Here is a 19,428-nt window from a genome sequence, read left to right as displayed (position 1 = left end):
TTAGTTAATGTTTCTATGTGCTAATCCACTATTTATATAGTTTTAATAGTTACTATTTTTTATGTTCTATAAATTTGTTTTATTTGTTTATTTAAATATGTCATAAAATTATTATAGCAGCTATATTAATAATTACAATTATTTTTATGTTTTCATGAATTTTATTTATTACTATTATTAAATTGTCTTATGTATACTTTAACACTTTAAACCTTTCATAGATATTATTTTGTTTTAATCTAAATCTCTTAATATTCTTACTCAACATATATGTTTCAACACGCTTAAAGCACATTATTTTTTTTTTCCTTTTTAGCTGCTTTATCATTGTTAATCTCCGTTTTATATATGTTTGTCGGGAAATAGCTCATGAGCTAATATTAACTTGTTATATTGTATCCGACATAAAATAAAGCTTCTTGTATCTTGTAGATCCGTAGGCTTAATATATAAGCCTACATTTTAATTAATAATTAATGTCCAAAACATTTCGGAATGATACTAATTTCACTTGGGTAATGATTACATTTAACTCGGACTTTATCATAGACTCCTTGTGTAAAATCTCAAACTTTGAACTGAAATCAAAGTTTTAAATCCATACTTAATATTTAAATAAACTTCAAAAAACTGTAGTCTGTAGCATTGTCTGTGGAATGTGCAATCAAAGATCTTAGTTGATTTCTGAAATAATGTGATATTTATTTCTAAAGTCACTGTATCTGTATTGCATTGTTTTACCAAAGTGGAAACTGGCAGGTACTTGAAAATGCAGCTCTCTGATTGGTCAGTTAGAACTACTGATGTCATGATAAATTTTAGTTTAGTTTAATCATATTTTATTGCTTCTAATTTAAATACAAATACACAAATCATACAATGAAAAAGGATTGCTTATTTTAACAAATTAATAACAGTATGATTAGAATTCAACTTACATAAAAGCAAAAGGGTTGGGCCACAAGTTTTGCCAACTTAGAGGTTGGCCCTTCCCATTTATCACATTAAATTTAACAAAATGAGCATTATTTTCTTTGTATGTCATAGTTATGTAAATGATTTAGAGAATTTAAATAAATACAAGAGGTAAAGTGTTTCAAAACAAAAAAGAAAGAAACACACAAAAAATGAAAAAAGAAGAAAAATCTAAATTAAGAAAAATTTGTAATCCATAAATAAATAAATGTTCCCTGTCCACCTAAAGTGCAATCAGCACAACCAAACCTTATTTTTGATTGTAAACAGCGGTGTTCAGAACATCTATAATTCTATCATTTCCGAAACGTGCTGTTGTTTTGATGAAGTGTTGTACATGTTGGAATAAAATAAATGAATAATGATAAACTTATGAATCCACCCAATTTTTTCCGCGATATGTTGTTTCATTATGAAGGGTTTTGTGGGTAAAGTAGGAATTTTAAAGATATCTTGAATAATTTAAATTTTATGGCCAATAATGTGTTTTCTCCTTTGTAAAATTCTTGCCCTTCAATAATTTTGATTTTTATAAAACGTGTTTATCAGGAACTTGCTTTTAAACATAGGCCTAGACCAAACGAAAATATTTTCTATTAAAAAGCGCTTTATTTTTACATACATATAATCAAAGAGTTTATACATCTTTGATATAATCATATAAATATTCTGTATACATGTATAACTAAATACGAACAGACAGAAATCCACATGGCGGAAGTCTGACTGTATTTTATCCGAGCCTGATCTACTTTAATTAATCTTCAAGTCACGGTAAATAAATGATTTCTTCTTTAAGAGGAATGTATAGTGCACATCTTGATAAAATTAAAATTTTAGTTATAGTAAAAGTGTCTTGACAACACTAGCTTGAGGACACGCATCTTTCAAGTCTGGCACCTCCACTCCACCCCGCGAGCCGAATGCAAGAACTAGATCAAGCTACTGTTACAATTCCTTTAATAGCTCTATTTATTTTGCCTGTAAATTCCTTTATTTTGGTATACTTATATATTAAATGGCGGCCAATTTATAACAAGGTACTTGTTAACATAGCCAGCATAGCTTGCCTTTGATACAGACAAAAATTGTCAGTTATGTAAGAAATATTTCAAACAGCATCAACATTGTTTTTCCTACAGGAATGTACATTTAACTTCCACGTGCATTTCATGCATGCTTTCTAATGTTCATCTGCGCTAATCAAATTGGTCAAAACCTACAAGAACATGTAATTATATTACACATAACGTCTCGTACACACAGTCGCATATACCACTATATAATGTTAGAAGGCAACAGTTCAAAAATAAACAATATTAAAATCACAATTCTCATAGTTTTATCTGACATCCGGGTCCGATATAGCCATTTGCGGGTCACAGGTGAATGAAATGGTTATAGCGTATCGCACTCCTGACTCAAGCTTTTCTACATAATGTACATTTTCCGATCCCGACGTGAAAAAAGACACTCGACCTGAAATAAAAATATACAATAAAGTTTTCTAGACATACATGATCAGAATATGAAGTCAGCTGCAAAACTTAAAACAGCTATTAGTGTAAACTGAAGTCATTGCTGAACACCCATAGATGTCTTATTCCGCTCCAATACATGTTTTCTTTACTTGAGATAAATACCAAGAACTGAAAATAATGCAAGATCAACAAGGCCTTCTTCTGAAAAGGCAATTGCAGGTGAATTACGGTATAAAATCCCAAGGTTGTTGTCTGGTATTATAAAGTTGCAAGGTCATCTTCCATATACAAACACAGATCAAACACATTTCGAAAAATCACTCTAGGAGGCAAGGGTCAATAATTTTGTTCCATAAAAAAAATTGGACTATGCCTAGGTATGGGCTTTGGTTTAAACCAAAGATGCCACCACATTGCGTATCAGGTCCATTGAAAAAAAAGGTGTTACTGCAGTAAAGTACATGTTACCATTGGAAAATTATCAAAACAAAACAGTCAACAATACCTAACCGCGGTTCCACGGCTGTTTCCGTTTCACCGTCAACAAATATGAACCTGCCGCCGGTGAAATCTGTACCATACGTGGTTAAATATAGTAACGATGTATAATGGAATGAACCATATGTCGTCTGCAACAGCAAAAGTATAATACATTTGAAAGTTATCAAACATTTCCAAATGGAAAAGTATAAAAAAAGTCCTAAGCGAGGACCTTATGTTCTCCTATATCGTTCAATAACCAATCCAATATAATAGCCAAAAGTTCATAAAAATGTTTCTATTATTTTCAAATCTTGTCACTCCTTTTTTCTTTGGCAATAAAAGCATTCTGCAGTACTACATAATGTCACTTCAGCAAACAATTTGGACAACCGCTTCTTTATTTCAATTTACTACTCAAGTTTTGCTCCGAGGTTACGATGTATCTTGGCAAGTCAAGCTGCGAATGTTAAGAAGATGTAGGTAAGCTACACGTTTATCTGTATGTACAGCTTTAGCTTTGTAAACCATTCATCACTCCCTCTTTTCCTCGAGATCTATCATCGGCATTATCATAGTATCAGAAGCATGTACATGATTAGTGTAAAATGATTCTGAAAGTCATCAAACGTAAATTATTATTTCCAGCTGGAGGCCGTGCAAGTAATATCTGGATACGAGCATATTTAAAAACAAAATGTCTTGCTTTTCTCAGAAAACATTTGCCTTTATATAAAATGTTAATCAGTACTGTGTCTTGTTAAAATATAAATGCAAAGCTTTCTCTTTTTTGTCAACAAGAGCTCGTCGAACACGAAATGCTCCCCTCCCCTCACCCCTTGATGCATTCAGTAATTGCACAAGAAACAGAAATGATTTGCTCACTGTAAACAAAAGTTCTACTGTTCTGGTTCAATGTGACATTGACCTTTGACCTATTGACCTCAAAATCAACAGGGATCATCTGCTGGTCAAAATCAACCTCCCTATTAAGTTTAGTGATCCTAGGCCCAAGCGTTCTCAAGGTATCGTCCGGAAAGGGTTTAACTGTTCTGGGTCAATGTGACCTTGACCTTTAGCCTACAGACTGCAAAATCTATAGGGGTCATCACCAACCTCCCTATCAAGTTTCATGATCATAGGCCCAAGCGTTCTCAAGTTATTGTCTGGAAACCGTTCAAATGTTCCGGGTCACTGTAACCTTGACCTTTGACCTACTGACCTTAAAATCAATAGGGGTCATCTGCTGGTCATGATGAACCTCTCTACCACCTTTCATGACCCTTGGCCCAAGCGTTCTCAAGTTATCGTCCAGAAACCGTTTAACTGTTTCTGGACAATCTGACCTTGACCTTTGACCAAATGACCTCAAAAGCAATAGGGGTCATCTGCTGGTCATGATCAATCTCCCAATCAATTTTCCTGATCCTAGGCCCAAGCGTTCTTGAGTTATCGACCGGAAACCGTTTTACTGTTCCGGGTCACTGTGACCTTGACCTTTGACCTACTGACCTCAAAATCAATAGGGATCATCTGCTGGTCATGACCAACCTCCCTATTAACTTTAACGATCCTAGGCCCAAGCAATCTCGAGTTATCATCCGAAACCGTTTAACTGTTCCGGGTCACTGTGATCTTGAACTTTGACGTACTAACCTCAAAATCAATAGGGGTCATCTGCTGGTCATGATCAACCTCCCTATCAACTTTCATGATCCTAGGCCTAAGCGTTCTTGAGCTATCATCCGGAAACTGTTTAACTGTTCAGGGTCACTGTGACCTTGACCTTTGACATACAGATCTCAAAATCAATAGGGGTCATCTGCCGGTGATGACCAACCTTCCTATCAACTTTCATGATACTAGGCCCAAGTGTTCTTGAGTTATCATCCGGAAACGGACTGGTCTACCGACCGACCGACCGACATCTGCAGAACAATATGCCCCTCCTTCTTCGAAGGGGGCATAAAAACACTCGATTTTCCATATTTCTGAGATCAGCCAGTAGGCGTACTCAATCTAGGTCATACCTTATCAACATGTTTGTGCCAATATTCATCATGGACTGTTTTAGCTGCAGTTGTGTTCATACGCGAGAAGAACGTTGGTTTTGTCAAATAAATGCTAGATTTGGGTATACCAAAATATTCCGATATTGCTTGATGTATTTTATTCTTCACCTGTCTGTAAATAATAAAACTGAGCCGCATCATGAGAAAACCAACATAGTGCATTTGCGACCAGCATGGATCCAGACCAGCCTGAGCATTCTGGCCAGGATCCATGTTGTTCGCTTTCAAAGCTTCTTGTAATTAGAGAAACCGTATAGCGAACAGCATGGATCCTGACCAGACTGCGCGGATGCGCAGGCTGGTCTGGATCCATACTGGTCACAAATGCACTATGTTGGTTTTCTCATGGTGCAGCTCAATTGATGTTTTGAAACAGTAGGCTATAAATATATTAAAAAGATTAGTTACGAGCTATAAAAGTAATGTGACTAAGATACCGACAGTAAACAACAGTTCATTTAAAGCGATGAAAGAAAAATAAGTACACCGTAAATAACTTGCATGATAAAAACCAATCCGAGTTGAAATAACTGTGTAGCATAACCGGACGGAGAGAAACTGGAAATTAATTTCAGAATATCTTGATATTTGTAGTGATTCATTACCGGTTACATGTTTAACTTGTCAAACACGGCGCTGAAAGAAACATTTCAATCACCTCTTTATTTAAATATTACGGGAAGAAACCAGACGTTTTCTTCCTGTTTCAAAGAATTAACGAAACATGTAACAAGATGATTAAAATCAATGCCAGTCTTCAGTTACCTATATATTGCGAAGTCTTCTTCCTTAAAGCCGTCTTCCTCCGGTAAAACCCTGAAAGAAATTAGCAGGAATGTAATTTTATTTTAGAAGGCATACTTTTTTTATTTTGTTATCTTTTATAGTGGGCAATACTTCAAAGAGGGATGAAAGTGAAAAGGGGTATAGTAGGTCAGTAAGTGTATAAAAATAATGCAGCATTTCGACCTCTTTCATATTCACATCTTAAACATTTTTTATGTCCTTGACACATATGCAAAGTTCAAGGCAATAGGCCGTTTAGCGCAGTCTCTGCCACGCAGCTTTTGTATATTTACGAAGTTGAGTTTCAAACGTTACAAATACTCTATTCGACATTACAAAATGTCCGGCAATTCATGATCGTCCTCACCTGTATATATTGACGAATTTTTCACCCATTGATAAAGCGCCAGAGTGTAAGTCTAAGATAGATGCCTGTAAATATGTATAAAAATACCATTACACATCTTTTTTTGTAAAATCAACACTTTCTAATACATGGTATTTGATGCGACTGTCTGAGGGATTGTGATACAATCTTGTACCTCTGTACATGCGAGTAGACCTCGCCGCTACATGTGTTCGAAACCTTCCTTAGTTGTAGAATTATTTTCTGTTAGGAAACCTTCCAGCTAGTTTGCGAAAGTCAATGGTTTTATCCAGGTGCCCGTCCGTGCAACTGGGGTCTTCATCCACCACTCAAATAGCTGGAAGGTCGCATGCACAACTTGACACTGTGTCGGCTAACGTTCACTAATACAACAAAACAAAATGTCCGTATTAGAAAGGATTAATCGGTATAATTTGCGAAATCGATGTCAAGATCGATTTCTGTTACATGTTATTCCATGGTTTCGTGTTGCTGGCAATTGTGATTTAACTTGAAGATGCTTTTGTAGAAAAGCGCATGTCTCCCCCAATGCATAGTCATAATAGGCAAGACGTCAATAGGGGACAGGAGCGAAAGTGGCTACAATAGGGATAGGCTACTTGGCATATCCAATCATCCTATGAAGTTTCAACATCCTGGGTCAAGTGGTTCTCAAGTTATTGATCGGAAACCGTTTTCCATGTTCAGACTCCTTGACCTTGACCTTTGATCAAGTGACCCTAAAATCATCAATATAGGTCATCTACCTTGCACGTCCAATGATCCTATAAAGTTACAACATTCTGAGTCAAGTGGTTCTCAAGTTATTGATCGGAAAGTGTGTTCCATGTTCAGGCCCCTGTGACCCTGACCTTAGCTCAAGTGACCCGAAAAACGATAAGGCTCATCTACCCTGATAGTCCTATCATCCTATAAAGTTTTAAAGTTCTAGGTCAAATGGTTCTCAAGTTATTGACTGGAAACCGTTTTCCATGTTCTACAGCGCGCTCGACTATTCGAAGAATTGATTGAAGAATGGGGTCAAAATATTTCCACGGATATTCAGACAAAAGAAATAAATAGATTAGACAAACAATGTTCCTATATTACTTTGATTTTGATAAGTCTTGCACTAAATGGCAAGATATGAGGCAATTTCAAAGTCAAAAAACGGGCCATATTAAATTCAGTCAAAATAGTTATGTACTCTTGCCTACAGATGGAAATCATAATGATAAACAAGTGTTCAAAGTTTAAAAGCCATATGTCAAATAGTTTTGACAAAACATGAACTTGTATGAAAACAGAACCAATTTCAAAGTCCAAAAAGGGCCATAATTCAGCCAAAATAGATGACAGAGTTATTTTCTCTTTCCTACAGATAGAGACTATTATACTAAACAAGTGATAAAAGTTTCAAAGCCATATGTCAAACACTTTACAAAAAATATGAACTGGTACGAAAAACTTAACCAAGATTTCTAAGTCAAAAGGGGCCATAATTCAGCCAAAATCCTTGATGGAGTTATGTACTCTTGCCTATGACTGGACATGGTGATGGTAAACAGGTGTTGAAAGTTTCAAAGCTTTATCTCAAAAGACTTTGTCAAAATATGAATTGGTACGAAATATTAACCAAGATTTCTAAGTCGAAAGGGGCCATAATTCGGCCAAAATCCCTGACGGAGTTATGTACTCTTGCCTATAACTGGCCATGGTGATGGTAAACAAGTGTTGAAAGTTTCAAAGCTTTATCTTAAAAGACTTTGTCAAAATATGAACTGGTATGAAAAACTCAACCATTATTTCTAAGTCGACAGGGGCCATAATTCAGCCAAAATCCTTGATGGAGTTATGTGCTCTTGCCTATAACTGGCCATGATGATGGTAAACAAGTGTTGAAAGTTTCAAAGCTTTATCTCAAAAGACTTTGTCAATATGTGGACTGGTACGAAAAACTTAACCAAGGTGTGACGCCGACGCCGACACCGACGCCGACGCCGTGGTGAGTAGGATAGCTCTACTTATTCTTCGATTAATCGAGCTAAAAATCATTAGGGTCATCTACTCTACTTGTCCAATCATCCTATGAAGTTTCAACGTTCTGGTTCAAGTGGGGTCTCGAGTTACCGATCAGAAACGGTTTTCTTTGATCTAAAAACCCCAAAACCTCATCTACTCTCAGTATGTAAGCCCTATCACCCTATGAAATTTGAAGGTTCTATGTCAAATGGTTCTCCAGTTATTTATCAAAAATGAAATGTGACGGACAGATGGCCCCTTGATCAAGTGGCCCAAAAATCATTACGGGTCATCTACTATACTTGTCCAATTATCCTATGAAGTTCCAACGTTCTGGGTCAAGTGGTTCTTGAGTTACCGATCAGAAACGGTTTTCCATGTTCAGGCCCTTGTGACCTTGACCTTTGATCTAGTAACCCCAAAAATAATAGCGGTCTTCTACTCTTAGTCTGCAGTCCTATCACCCTATGAAGTCTGAAGGTACCAGGTCAAATGGTTCTCATGTTACTGACCAGAAATGAACTGCCATGTTCTGGCCGCTGTGATCTTGACCTTAAATGGAGTGACCCCAAAATCAATAGGGGTTATCTACTCTGCATGTCCAATCATCCTTTGAAGTTTCAACAAGCTGGGTCAAGTGGTTCTCAAGTTATTGATCGGAAATGGTTTTCCATGTTCAGGCCCCTATGACGTTGTAGGGATAATACACGTTTTTTTGTGTATTAACGTCTGCAGAAGCCCGCGGGATTGTTTGTGACCGAGACCGAAGGTCGAGGTCACAAACATATCCCAAGGGCTTCTGCAGATGTTAATACACAAAACAAACGTGTATTGTCGCTATTCTTGCATAAAAATATATTTCACGGCGATTTATGTATTTTTTTCATATGTGATGACTTGACGATTCCGGTACATTTTTTATTTACCATTCCAGTTGTTCGTGGAAACGGTAAACATGTTTTAAATATCCGTATCCAGGGCCCGGAAATAAACAACGCTATCAAAAGCACCTCCTGAAGGTTTTTAAGCGATTTTTTATCTCTCATTATTACAAACATAAAATTACCAATAATTGTTCGTATCATTTCACAATTTGGTGGACTCGATCACAATTTCAAGAATAATAACTTTGCATTCGAGTTATATTGAGTACGGACACGCAGTTGGAGTACGGATAAGTACGAACGTAGTGTCAAGTTTCCAAGCTGTTTATATAAATTCTTCGAGAAATTAGATAAAAACATACCGACTGATACTTACCAAAATCATAAATATAATACCTAAAAACGAACAATAGCACAAGTTACACACGATACTTATTTATTCACAGTTATTTACAATAACTGAACAGACGCTTTGTAAAGGAAGTGAACTCTAAGAGAAGCTAGGGCGTACATTGATGGGGGCAGTACGTTTGGGGTTGGAAACAGATACAGCTAAACATACTATGGATTACATTGTATTTATAATGCTACAAGATGAGGTAGTTAAGGAAGAAACAAGATGCAGATGCCAAATATCAGTGTGCGTAAAAATACATACATATAGCCCTGGCAAAGCATTTCAAAAATAAAAATCGGGTATTAACAGCACGTGAATTGCCTTGTTTGCACACGATTTTTCTCCCGTTAATACATGGGCGGATCCAGTGAAAAAAGTAGTTTTTATGCAAGAATGACGTTTAACAGAGTGACTCCCAAATTCAGATCATCTACTCTGCATGTCCAATCACCCTATGAAGTTTCAACATTCTGGGCAGAGTGGTTCTCAGGTTATTGATCCGAAATGGTTTTCCATGTTCAGGCCTCTGTGACCTGGACCTTTGATGGAGTGGCCCCAAAAACAATAGGGGTCGTCTACTCCATAAGTACTGTCACCCTATGAAGTTTGAAGATTCTAGGTCAAATGGTTCTCCAGTTATTGATCGGAAATGAAGTGGGACGGAAGGACGGACGGACAGGGCAAAAACAATACACATAATAAAGTTAATAAAATATATAAAGGTGGCATGTCTGTCTTGCCGAACTGGAAACCAAAATATAGTAAATCAAATATTCATTCATTTTACACGTATCAAGCCATGATTTCTTTTTCTAATCAACCGTTCATGTTTATTGTATAAACTGCACTTTTTCTGCGTACATAATATCTGCAAAAAGTTTTACTGACCCTGTACTTACCCCACCTGTTGATCCACCGTAAGATAACCCTTTCTTTGCAACACTGAAAATATAAGTGATCTAAATACCTTAGGCTGCAAAAAAATAAATACTTAAAACAAGAGCTCGTAGAACACGAAATGCCCCCTTGATGCACTCAGTAATTGCACAAGGAACGTAAATTATTTGGTCATTGTATACAAAAGTTCTACTGTTCTGGGTAAATGTGACCTTGACCTTTGACCTATTGACCTTAAAATAAATAGAGGTCATCTACTTGTCATGGTCAACCTCATTAAGTTTCATGATCCTAGGCCGAAGCGTTCGTGAGTTATCATCCAGAAACCGTTTAACTGTTCTGGGTCACTGTGACCTTGACCTTAGACCTACTGACCTCAACATCAATAGGGGTCATCTGCTGATCATGATCAACCTCCCTATCAAGTTTCATTATCCTAGGCCCAAGCATTCTCAAGTAATCGTCCGGAAACCATAAAACTGTTCTGGGTCACTGTGACCTTGACCTTTGATCTCAAAATCAATAGGGGTCATCTGCTGGTCGTAATCAACCTCCCCATCAATTTCAATGATCCTAGGCCCAAGCGTTCTTGAGTTATCATTCAGAAACTGTTTAACTGTTCATGGTCACTGTTACCTTGACCTCTGACCTACTGACCTTAAAATCAATAGGTGTCATCTGCTGAACATGAACAATCTCCCTGTAAACTTTCATGCTCCTAGGTCAAAGTATTCTTGAGTTATCATCCGGAAACCGTTTAACTGTTTCGTGTCACTGTGACCTTGACCTTTCATCTATTGATCTCAAAATCAATAGAGGTCATCTGCTGGTCATGACGAACCTTCCTGTCAATTTTCATGATCCTAGGCTTAAGCGTTCTTGAGTTATCATCCGGAAACCATTTAACTGTTCTAGGTCACTGTGACCTTGACCTTTGACCTACTGATCTCAAAATCAATACGGGTCATCTGCTGGTTATGACCAATCTCCCTATCAACTTTCATGATCCCAGACCCAAGCGTTCTTGAGTTATCATCCGGAAACGGATTGGTCTACATATCGACCGACCGACATACCGACATCTGCAAAACAAGACCGCCCGACCGACAGACATACCGACATCTGCAAAACAATATACCCCTCCTTCTTCGAAGGGGGGCATAATAAAATAAACACAGGATATGAGGCTATTGGAACGGTTATGTCTACAAGCTACGAGTAAAAAGAAGTTGAAATGCGCCTCGCTTGGTTCTTATTGTGAGACAAGCGTGGTTTTTGATTTTGCTGACGGCGGTGGATTATGGAGAAAAATATTTGCCTTAAAATTCCCGTTTGTACGCATGAGCTTTTTCATATCCCCATCGCCTTTTATGTACCACTGTGAAATTCATGCTGTTCCTGTGTGTAGCTAGCTGCGAAAGCAAAATCCTATCTAGTCAGCATTATATAAAATAACAAAATAAGACGTTTAGTCTGCATAGATCTTGTGACTATAAGTCATCTCCGGTTGTAGCAACACCCCCGGACTAGCAAACTGTGTTAAGTTATATCCACCTATAATGACCTGTATAACAATTAAACTGATTTATATCTGTCGATTTCCAGTGCATTTTCGTACAGCCTTTAATTTATTTATTATGCAATCATCATAAACAAATGAACTTCCAAGATTGTTAAAAAGCCAATATTACGGAAGAGTAGGGCTGGTACTGATGATAAACCCGAACAGAAAATGAGGTTTTTACCTGTAACTTTTTTATTTCTACAATTTGTAATCAATTGTCGGTATCAAAATAAAGCTTAACATTTGCTGAAAACTTGACATAATTCAAATTTATATTTAATTAGCAAACTCACACGAAGTGAGGCCCTGAAATGGGTTTATAAAATGGGGACTGTAAGCAGGCTGACTGATGATAAATTCGAACACTTTTGTCATTTACAAAATTTTCTTCGTAGTATTATATTGAAACTTTTCCCAAAAAGCTGAAACAGTCATTCCTGATCAAGTAATGAAAAGTGACCCAATGTCAGGCCTTCATGTGGCGACAGTGAGCATGCGCAAAAAACACCCTCTTCCCCAGTAATTTTGGATAAATATTTTTTAAACAGATAAATATAAGTCATTTATTTATACAGAATGTTTACTAACTATTGTGTTTTACTATTAATGTACAAACCGATCAGTTGGATTGTCGTGGTAAACTGAGATATCATACTTAGTTTAATGGTAGTTTTAGTTTATTCATATTGTTTTCAATAAATAACCGACTTGATAACCAATAACAAATAGTTTCACAGATGGCCGGAACATATTTAATCATTCTCCGGGTTTATCATCAGTACCAGTACTAGTACCAGTTGTATGCACAGGCACGGGTCCAGTGTATATTTTTTGTTTAATATAAAAATTCCTTTTTTTTCACACAAACATACTTTTTATATCTTATTCAAATGAAAAAAAATCGATGACAAAAAATCCGGTCACAGTATCATATACATTGAAAAGGTGAACTATGCAAGCGTAACGCTATGGGAAGTTACTCGGCAAACGTGTGGAACATTCCAAAATCGGAGTTTATACACTTGCAGCCGCTACCTGCATGATCGCACCTTCGAAACATTTAAAGCCTTCCATAAATACTAAACTGACCCCATAAATTGCTTTAAAAAACACAGTACAAGTCCATGAAGTCTCTACAAGCGAAATATTACAGTTATCCTCGGCGATTTCAGCTGCCAAACGAAGTGATAAAAACCAGGAACACGTCCGCTATCCGGAATGAAATCACCGAGGATTACTGAAATATTTCGCTCGTATAGACTTGTACTGTGTTTTTCAAAGCAATTTATGGGGTCAGTTTAGTATTTATGGAAGACTTTAAATGTTTTGAAGGTGCGATCATGCAGGTAGCGACTGCAAGTGTATAAACTCCGATTTTGGAATGTTCGACAAGTTTGCCGAGTAGCTTCCCATAGCGTTACCACTGGCACCAGATCAGAAAGAAAATGCCTCCGTACGTGTTATACCCTACCCCTAGGTATTCTATAAGAACCATGGTCATGAACGGGAAAATATACTAACCCGTTTCAATCGCGCATTTCATACCTAAAACACGCAGTGCGGTAAATGTGTACTATGGATATCAAACAAGTGGTAATTTATCTTCCATTGAGTACCGGTCACATTTCTTTAATACATCTTATCTTAGAAAAACAACGCGTAGTTTATAGTAATTTCAACGTAACACAAAAAACTTGCTTGAACTTCCCTGGTGAAGTTCCGTTCTAGATTAAAAAACCATTCCGATTGGCTGTTGTGAAAATGTATGTCAATCGTCACTTTACTACACGTGTTCGCTAAAATGTGAAAATGCAGCATTAATGTGCAAAATGAATAAAATAAACAGAACAGATGCAGACCAATGTACGATTTCAAATTAAATATCGTATACAAGATGAATTTCATTCATCATTTCGAGTTTTAGTGTAAAATTGTGATTTTTTTTAATTCTGTTTTTGTTTGTTTACGTTTCGCCAAACATGTGCACACTGTCGTGACCTCTAGACCCGGATGTTCATTAGGGAAGGTCAAGCAAGTTTTTTCTGTAACGTTGACGAAAGCAGACTTAAATTTTTGAAGTCATCATGCATATGGAATGATGGATAAATGTTTGATGTTGACACGTTGCGAAGTATTAAATTATCGCTTTTTCAATAGCTACTATCATATTGCACCGAATTTGCATCGTTTTCAATTGAGAAATGTTACTGATTGAAAGGGTTTATATAAACATTTCACGTTACGACCATGGTTCTTATAAATACCTTAGGGTAGGATAACATACGGAGGATTTTTCTTATTTATCGAGATTGTGCCTGTGCGTACCTCAGCATAGTACTTTTTATCAACAATATATCATACTTACCCATTTTTGCTCATGATTTTATTATTTTACGACACTTTAAAACTGTGATATTTGTGGTTAGATGAAGAAATTTAATGTAAAAAATTTAGACCTCTTTCAATACAATTAAATATTGGCGTTCATCTCAGACACCGTCGAATATTCGGCAAATTACCATTGTAATAATTTAAATACAATTTCAATCAGGGTCACTAAAGAATATCTAACAACATAGCATTACTTCAATCAAGTCTCAAAATTACTTGATCATGATCTTAACGATGAATAGTTCAATATATTTTTGAATATTGCGACATGAAAAATGTATTCTATGTATCCGATTAATTCGCTGTACTTTTTGCATTTTATATTACATGTATTCAACGAAAAACAAGGAGCTTCCGTGGTCGAGTGATTAAGGCCGCTGATATTGAATCACTTGCCCTCGCCATTGCGAGTTCGAAACCTCACTTTAGGCGTTAAACTCATTCAAGCGAGAAAACCATCGTAAGTCGACGGTTCTACAGAGGTGTCAGTTCGTGTCTGAAATAATTCACAAGATCGAGGAGCATCTGGGATTTCCTCCAACACAAAAAGCCAGACTTGAAGTCGCCATATGACCTATATAATTGTGTCGGAGAGACGTTAATCCCTGCCCCAACTTAAAAACTACAAAGAGGACCTAAATTCAGGAATTAAATTTTAATGTTGTTCTTTATAGCCTGAATTTCGTTAAAATAGTTTTGTCTGTAATGGAAAATGATTACCTGAAAAGTTCGTTACAATCCTGGTTTTTGCTGTATGGGGAAACTTAATACACACAAAATCCGTAATATTAGTGGTTTAACTGTTTACAAAGATATGGATTACCTTAGCATGTGCAGCGCTTCATCTCCTGACACCAAATTATCCATGACAACACGAGCACAGCTTTTCGGTTTGCATTCTGAATAATAATAAATTTACGTGCACTATACAATGCATTCAGCTACTCTAAAAAGGTGTTCCGTCTCATACTGCAAACACTGTAAAACATAATTATCTAGCTACACAATAATTTCGTCGAAAATGCATTCAATGCTCGGGTAATTTAGACTACGGAAAAAAAACAAGAGTTTTTTATGAAACACGTATGTTTGTAATTTTCTGTCTAAAGTATCCTTTGACCTTGACGTTTGACCTACTGACTCCTAAAACTACCATCTACTGACCACAGGTGCAGCCATCCTATGAAGTTTGACAGTCCTATGTCAAATCATTATCCATTTATAGACTGGCTTGAGGTCAGTATAGACTTGACCTATGGATGTCTGAAGTAAAAGGGACCATATCGTCCCATGAAAACTTATAACTAAGAGTCAAAGCTTTCTCTAATCTTTGAACGGAAACTAAAACTGTCTAATATGCTTCGTTATACTTGCAATTTTAACTAGTAGTAGATGATGTTTTTATAGAAAGGCACATGCCTCTCCCGAAAGCACAGTCACAGGCAAGAAGTCAATAAGGGTCAGAGGAGAAGACCTCTATAAGCTGCTGCTTTCGGCTCTGATCCTTTTTCAAGCATTATCTTTTGTATTATGTATCGTGAATTGTAAATATTGCAATCATTGTTTGAAACAAACTATGTTTAAACTAAACTAATAAGGGACAGGAGCCAAAGTAGTTGGCTAAGCGATTGAAATACAACAGCGATCATCTAGGTCATCTATATGGAAATGGTTTTCAATGTTCAGGCCGTTGGGGAAGACATACTACTCAATAAGTCCAATTATCCTAGGAAGTGTCAAGGTTCTGGGTCAAGTGGTTCTCAAATTACAGATCGGACTCAGGGTCCTGTGAGCTTGACCTTTGACCTACAAATCCTAGAATCAATAGGGATCATCTGCTCGACATGTCCAAACACCCTATGAAGTATTAAGGTTCTGGATCAAGTAGTTCTCAAGTTATGTATGGAAACGGTTTTCATGTTTAAGGGTCGTGTTAGCTTTACTTTTGACCTACTGACCCCAAAATCATTTGACGTTTACAGGTTCTGAATCAAGAGCTTTTCATGTTATTGCTTGGAAACGGTTTTCCATGTTCTTGCCCCTGTGACCTTGACCACTGAGTGACTTCAAAATCAAGAGGGGTCATGATCTACTCGGCATGTCCAATCATCCTATGTAATTTCAGCTATCAAGATGTTCTCAAGTAATTGGACGAAAGGATTTTCTTGCCCCTGTGTCCTTGACCTTAGCCGAGTGACGCCAAAATCAATTGGGGTCATCTACTTGGCAGGTCCAGTCATCCTATGAAGTTTCAATGTTCTGGGTTCAGTGGTTCTGAAATTATTGATAAAAAAAGGTTTTCCATGTTTTGGCCCCTGCTACCTGGACCTTTGACCGAGTGACTCCAAAATCAACAGGAGTCTTCTACTTTGCATGTCCAATCATCAAGTGAAGTTTCAAGGTCCTGGGTCAAGTGGTTATCAAGTTATTGATCGGAAACGGTTTTACGTGTTCCGCCCCTGTGATCTTGACCTTACTGACCCCAAGATCATTAGGTGTCATCTCCTCTGCCTGGTCCTAGACTGCATGTCCAATCATCCCATTTAGTATCAACGTTCTGGGTCAAGTGGTTCTCAAGCTATTTATCGGTGACAATTTTCCATGACCAGGCCCCTATGACCTTGACCTTTGATAGAGTGACCCTAAAAATTACAGGGGTCATCTTCTCCATAAGCCATATCACCCTATGAACTCTGAAGGTTCTGGATCAAAGAGTTTTCAAGTTATCGATCGGAAAAGCTTTTCCATGTTCCAGCCCTGTTACCTTGACCTTTGACCTACTGACCTAAAATCTATAGGGGTCATCTACTTTGCAAGTACAATCATCCTGTGAAGTTTCAACGTTCTGGATCAAGTGGTTCACAAGTTATTGATCGGAAATGGTTTTCCATGTTCTGGCCCCTTTGGCCTTGACCTTTGATCGAGTGACCACCCCAAAATCAAAAGGGTCATCTACATTGCACGTACAATCATCCTGAGAATATTCTGGGTCAAGTGGTTCTCAAGTTATTGAACGTAAATCGATTTTCCATGTTCAGACCCTATGACCTTGACCTTTGATCGAGTGACCTCAAAAGCAATAGGGGTCATCTACTCCGTAAGCCCTATCACCCTATATCTCCCTAAGTGGGGGAGACATAATTACATAATTCTATAATTCTATTTGATTTTTCTTTACCCACCTTCAAACATTTCATTTTTGTAATCTTCGGAGCAGTTCACCGTGTAAGTCAGTTGACTGTTTTGTTGATTTGCAGGAGCAAATGTGGACATCTTACTACTCGTGCTGTAGAGAGACTTCCAATACAAGCCAAGACAAAGTCCAATAAGACTGACCAATGCTACTACATATTTTGCATATATCTGACGCCTTTGATTCTTTCTGTAAGAACAAAAAGAGAATTTTGATGGCCTGAAATCGCTCACAGGAGTTCCACTGTACAGACTGGTAATAATTTTGGTAAAGAGACATCCCAGAAACAGTCTACCAAATTACTTAAAAACAACTAGATTTCACGCTCGTAAAAGAATTTCAACGTTTTAAAACAAAGAAAACTAGGCCCGTTTTTCAGCCACGTTTTTGACGAACCAAGGAAGCTTTAGATTTAGTAGAACATATCGAACCAGTCGAACTGAAACGCGAGTATACTCTTCTAGAGTGAGATTACTGAAAATGATGAACAAGTGGTTTAGGAGGTGTCTTTAGATTTTTCTACTTCGCGTATCTTTTTAATAATCTCGGTAGACGGCCACTCGGTAGACGAACATTTCTGTGACCATATGTCGAGATGGGACAGGCAATTTCCGACAGCTTTCACTATAAACACATCGTGGGGGGGGGGGGGGGGGGGGGGGGGGGGGGGGTATGCTTTTTGACGAATCTGAATAATTTGGTAGAGGGCCACTCAAGAAACGTTTCTCTTTCAATCGGTTAAGGAGATTGTATTGATCAATCAGTTGGTAAGGAAGAGATTTTGTTCAGGGATATTTGTCTGTTTTAGCTCTGATGACCAAGTTTTATTTACAAGTAGGAATAATTAGAACAATATTCGTAGTAAAGGGTCATCCAAGGAACAATACTGCGAAGTTATTTCAAACTCCGGGAGACTGTTGTTTGATTTTTTCTACATTTTTATCTCTGTCGGTCATGACGTTTTTGACGAAACTTAAACATCACCCAAGAAACATTTGTGTAACATTCTTTCTACATCCGGATTGTTTTTCTGACAAAAAGATTTTTAAAGTTTCCATTACATACTTTTATGTAAAAGAGGCCTCGTACCATATAGGCTATGTTTTAGACGAAATGGAATTATTTGAAAGTTTGGTGAAGGGACAATGAACATGTCTGTCAAACTATTTTGAAATACAACAAGTGGTTTCTGACAAGGTATACATTTTTCATATATTTTATTTTCCGTTGCCGTATCAATCAGAATAATAAGGAATTCTTTGAACAATATTGAAAGGAACGTTCCTACTAATTTTGGCTGAAATTGGCCAGGAAGTTCAGAACATTTCGTTGAAGTAATTCTTGACGGACAACGGACGACGCAAAATGTGTGATGGGAAAATGTCATCTTAAGCACTTTGTGATCAAGACAGCTCAAATCTTTCATTAAATGAGCCACCCCGATCGGCTGACTTATTTTTGCTTTAAATCATAGAAAGTCCTATACATCTATCTGTACATGCACTATCTTTAACCGGTTGTACACAGTGAAATGGTAAACATTCGTACCCGATGTCGTTCGTACTTGTTGTGATTGCTAGCAATTATTCCTTATAATTGCTCGTTTTTCTCGGTGGCCGTTACATGGTTGAACCTAGATGGCCAACTATTTTCAAAATACAGAAATAACATCAAAACCAAACAATCGAGCGAAATATGATGACTGAGAAATACCTGTCGTTTACTCGAATATATCTTTTCGGTGTGTCCTTCTGGGAGTATAGGCCTACTCTCGGTTTTCTCTCACGTGCCTGTAGTGCCATTACAGTACTTGGTGAAAAACGGAGTAGCAAACTTTAAAAAAAAAAACCAATGCAGGATATTATATTACAACACGCGAAACGTGTTTACATTTTTTGGCGGAAGTACACGTAGCAATA

At 37.2% G+C, this 19,428-nt stretch overlaps 1 protein-coding gene across 2 annotated transcripts; it reads right to left on the bottom strand.

The window, feature by feature from the left end:
• Nucleotides 1-790: 790 nt before the first annotated feature.
• LOC123564679 (2-oxoglutarate and iron-dependent oxygenase domain-containing protein 3-like) lies at nucleotides 791-19,428 on the bottom strand. 2 transcript variants are annotated; one of them, XM_045358424.2, is made up of 9 exons: nucleotides 19,223-19,428; nucleotides 17,499-17,698; nucleotides 15,140-15,215; nucleotides 10,364-10,406; nucleotides 6,162-6,226; nucleotides 5,774-5,824; nucleotides 4,967-5,120; nucleotides 2,967-3,085; nucleotides 791-2,454 (listed from the first exon to the last, which is right to left on the bottom strand). In XM_045358424.2, the coding sequence occupies exons 1-9, from the start codon at nucleotides 19,309-19,311 to the stop codon at nucleotides 2,397-2,399; spliced, it is 855 nt and encodes a 284-aa protein (XP_045214359.2). In that variant the 5' UTR covers nucleotides 19,312-19,428; the 3' UTR covers nucleotides 791-2,396. The 2 variants fall into 2 exon arrangements, with proteins under 2 accessions (XP_045214359.2, XP_045214358.2); XM_045358423.2 differs by having other exon boundaries at nucleotides 796-2,454; nucleotides 2,962-3,085.

This window comes from Mercenaria mercenaria, chromosome 2, assembly GCF_021730395.1.
Source record: "Mercenaria mercenaria strain notata chromosome 2, MADL_Memer_1, whole genome shotgun sequence".
Classification (NCBI taxonomy): domain Eukaryota; kingdom Metazoa; phylum Mollusca; class Bivalvia; order Venerida; family Veneridae; genus Mercenaria; species Mercenaria mercenaria.
Note: the sequence above shows the minus strand (reverse complement) of the source record. Positions and strands in the feature narration are given on the sequence as shown.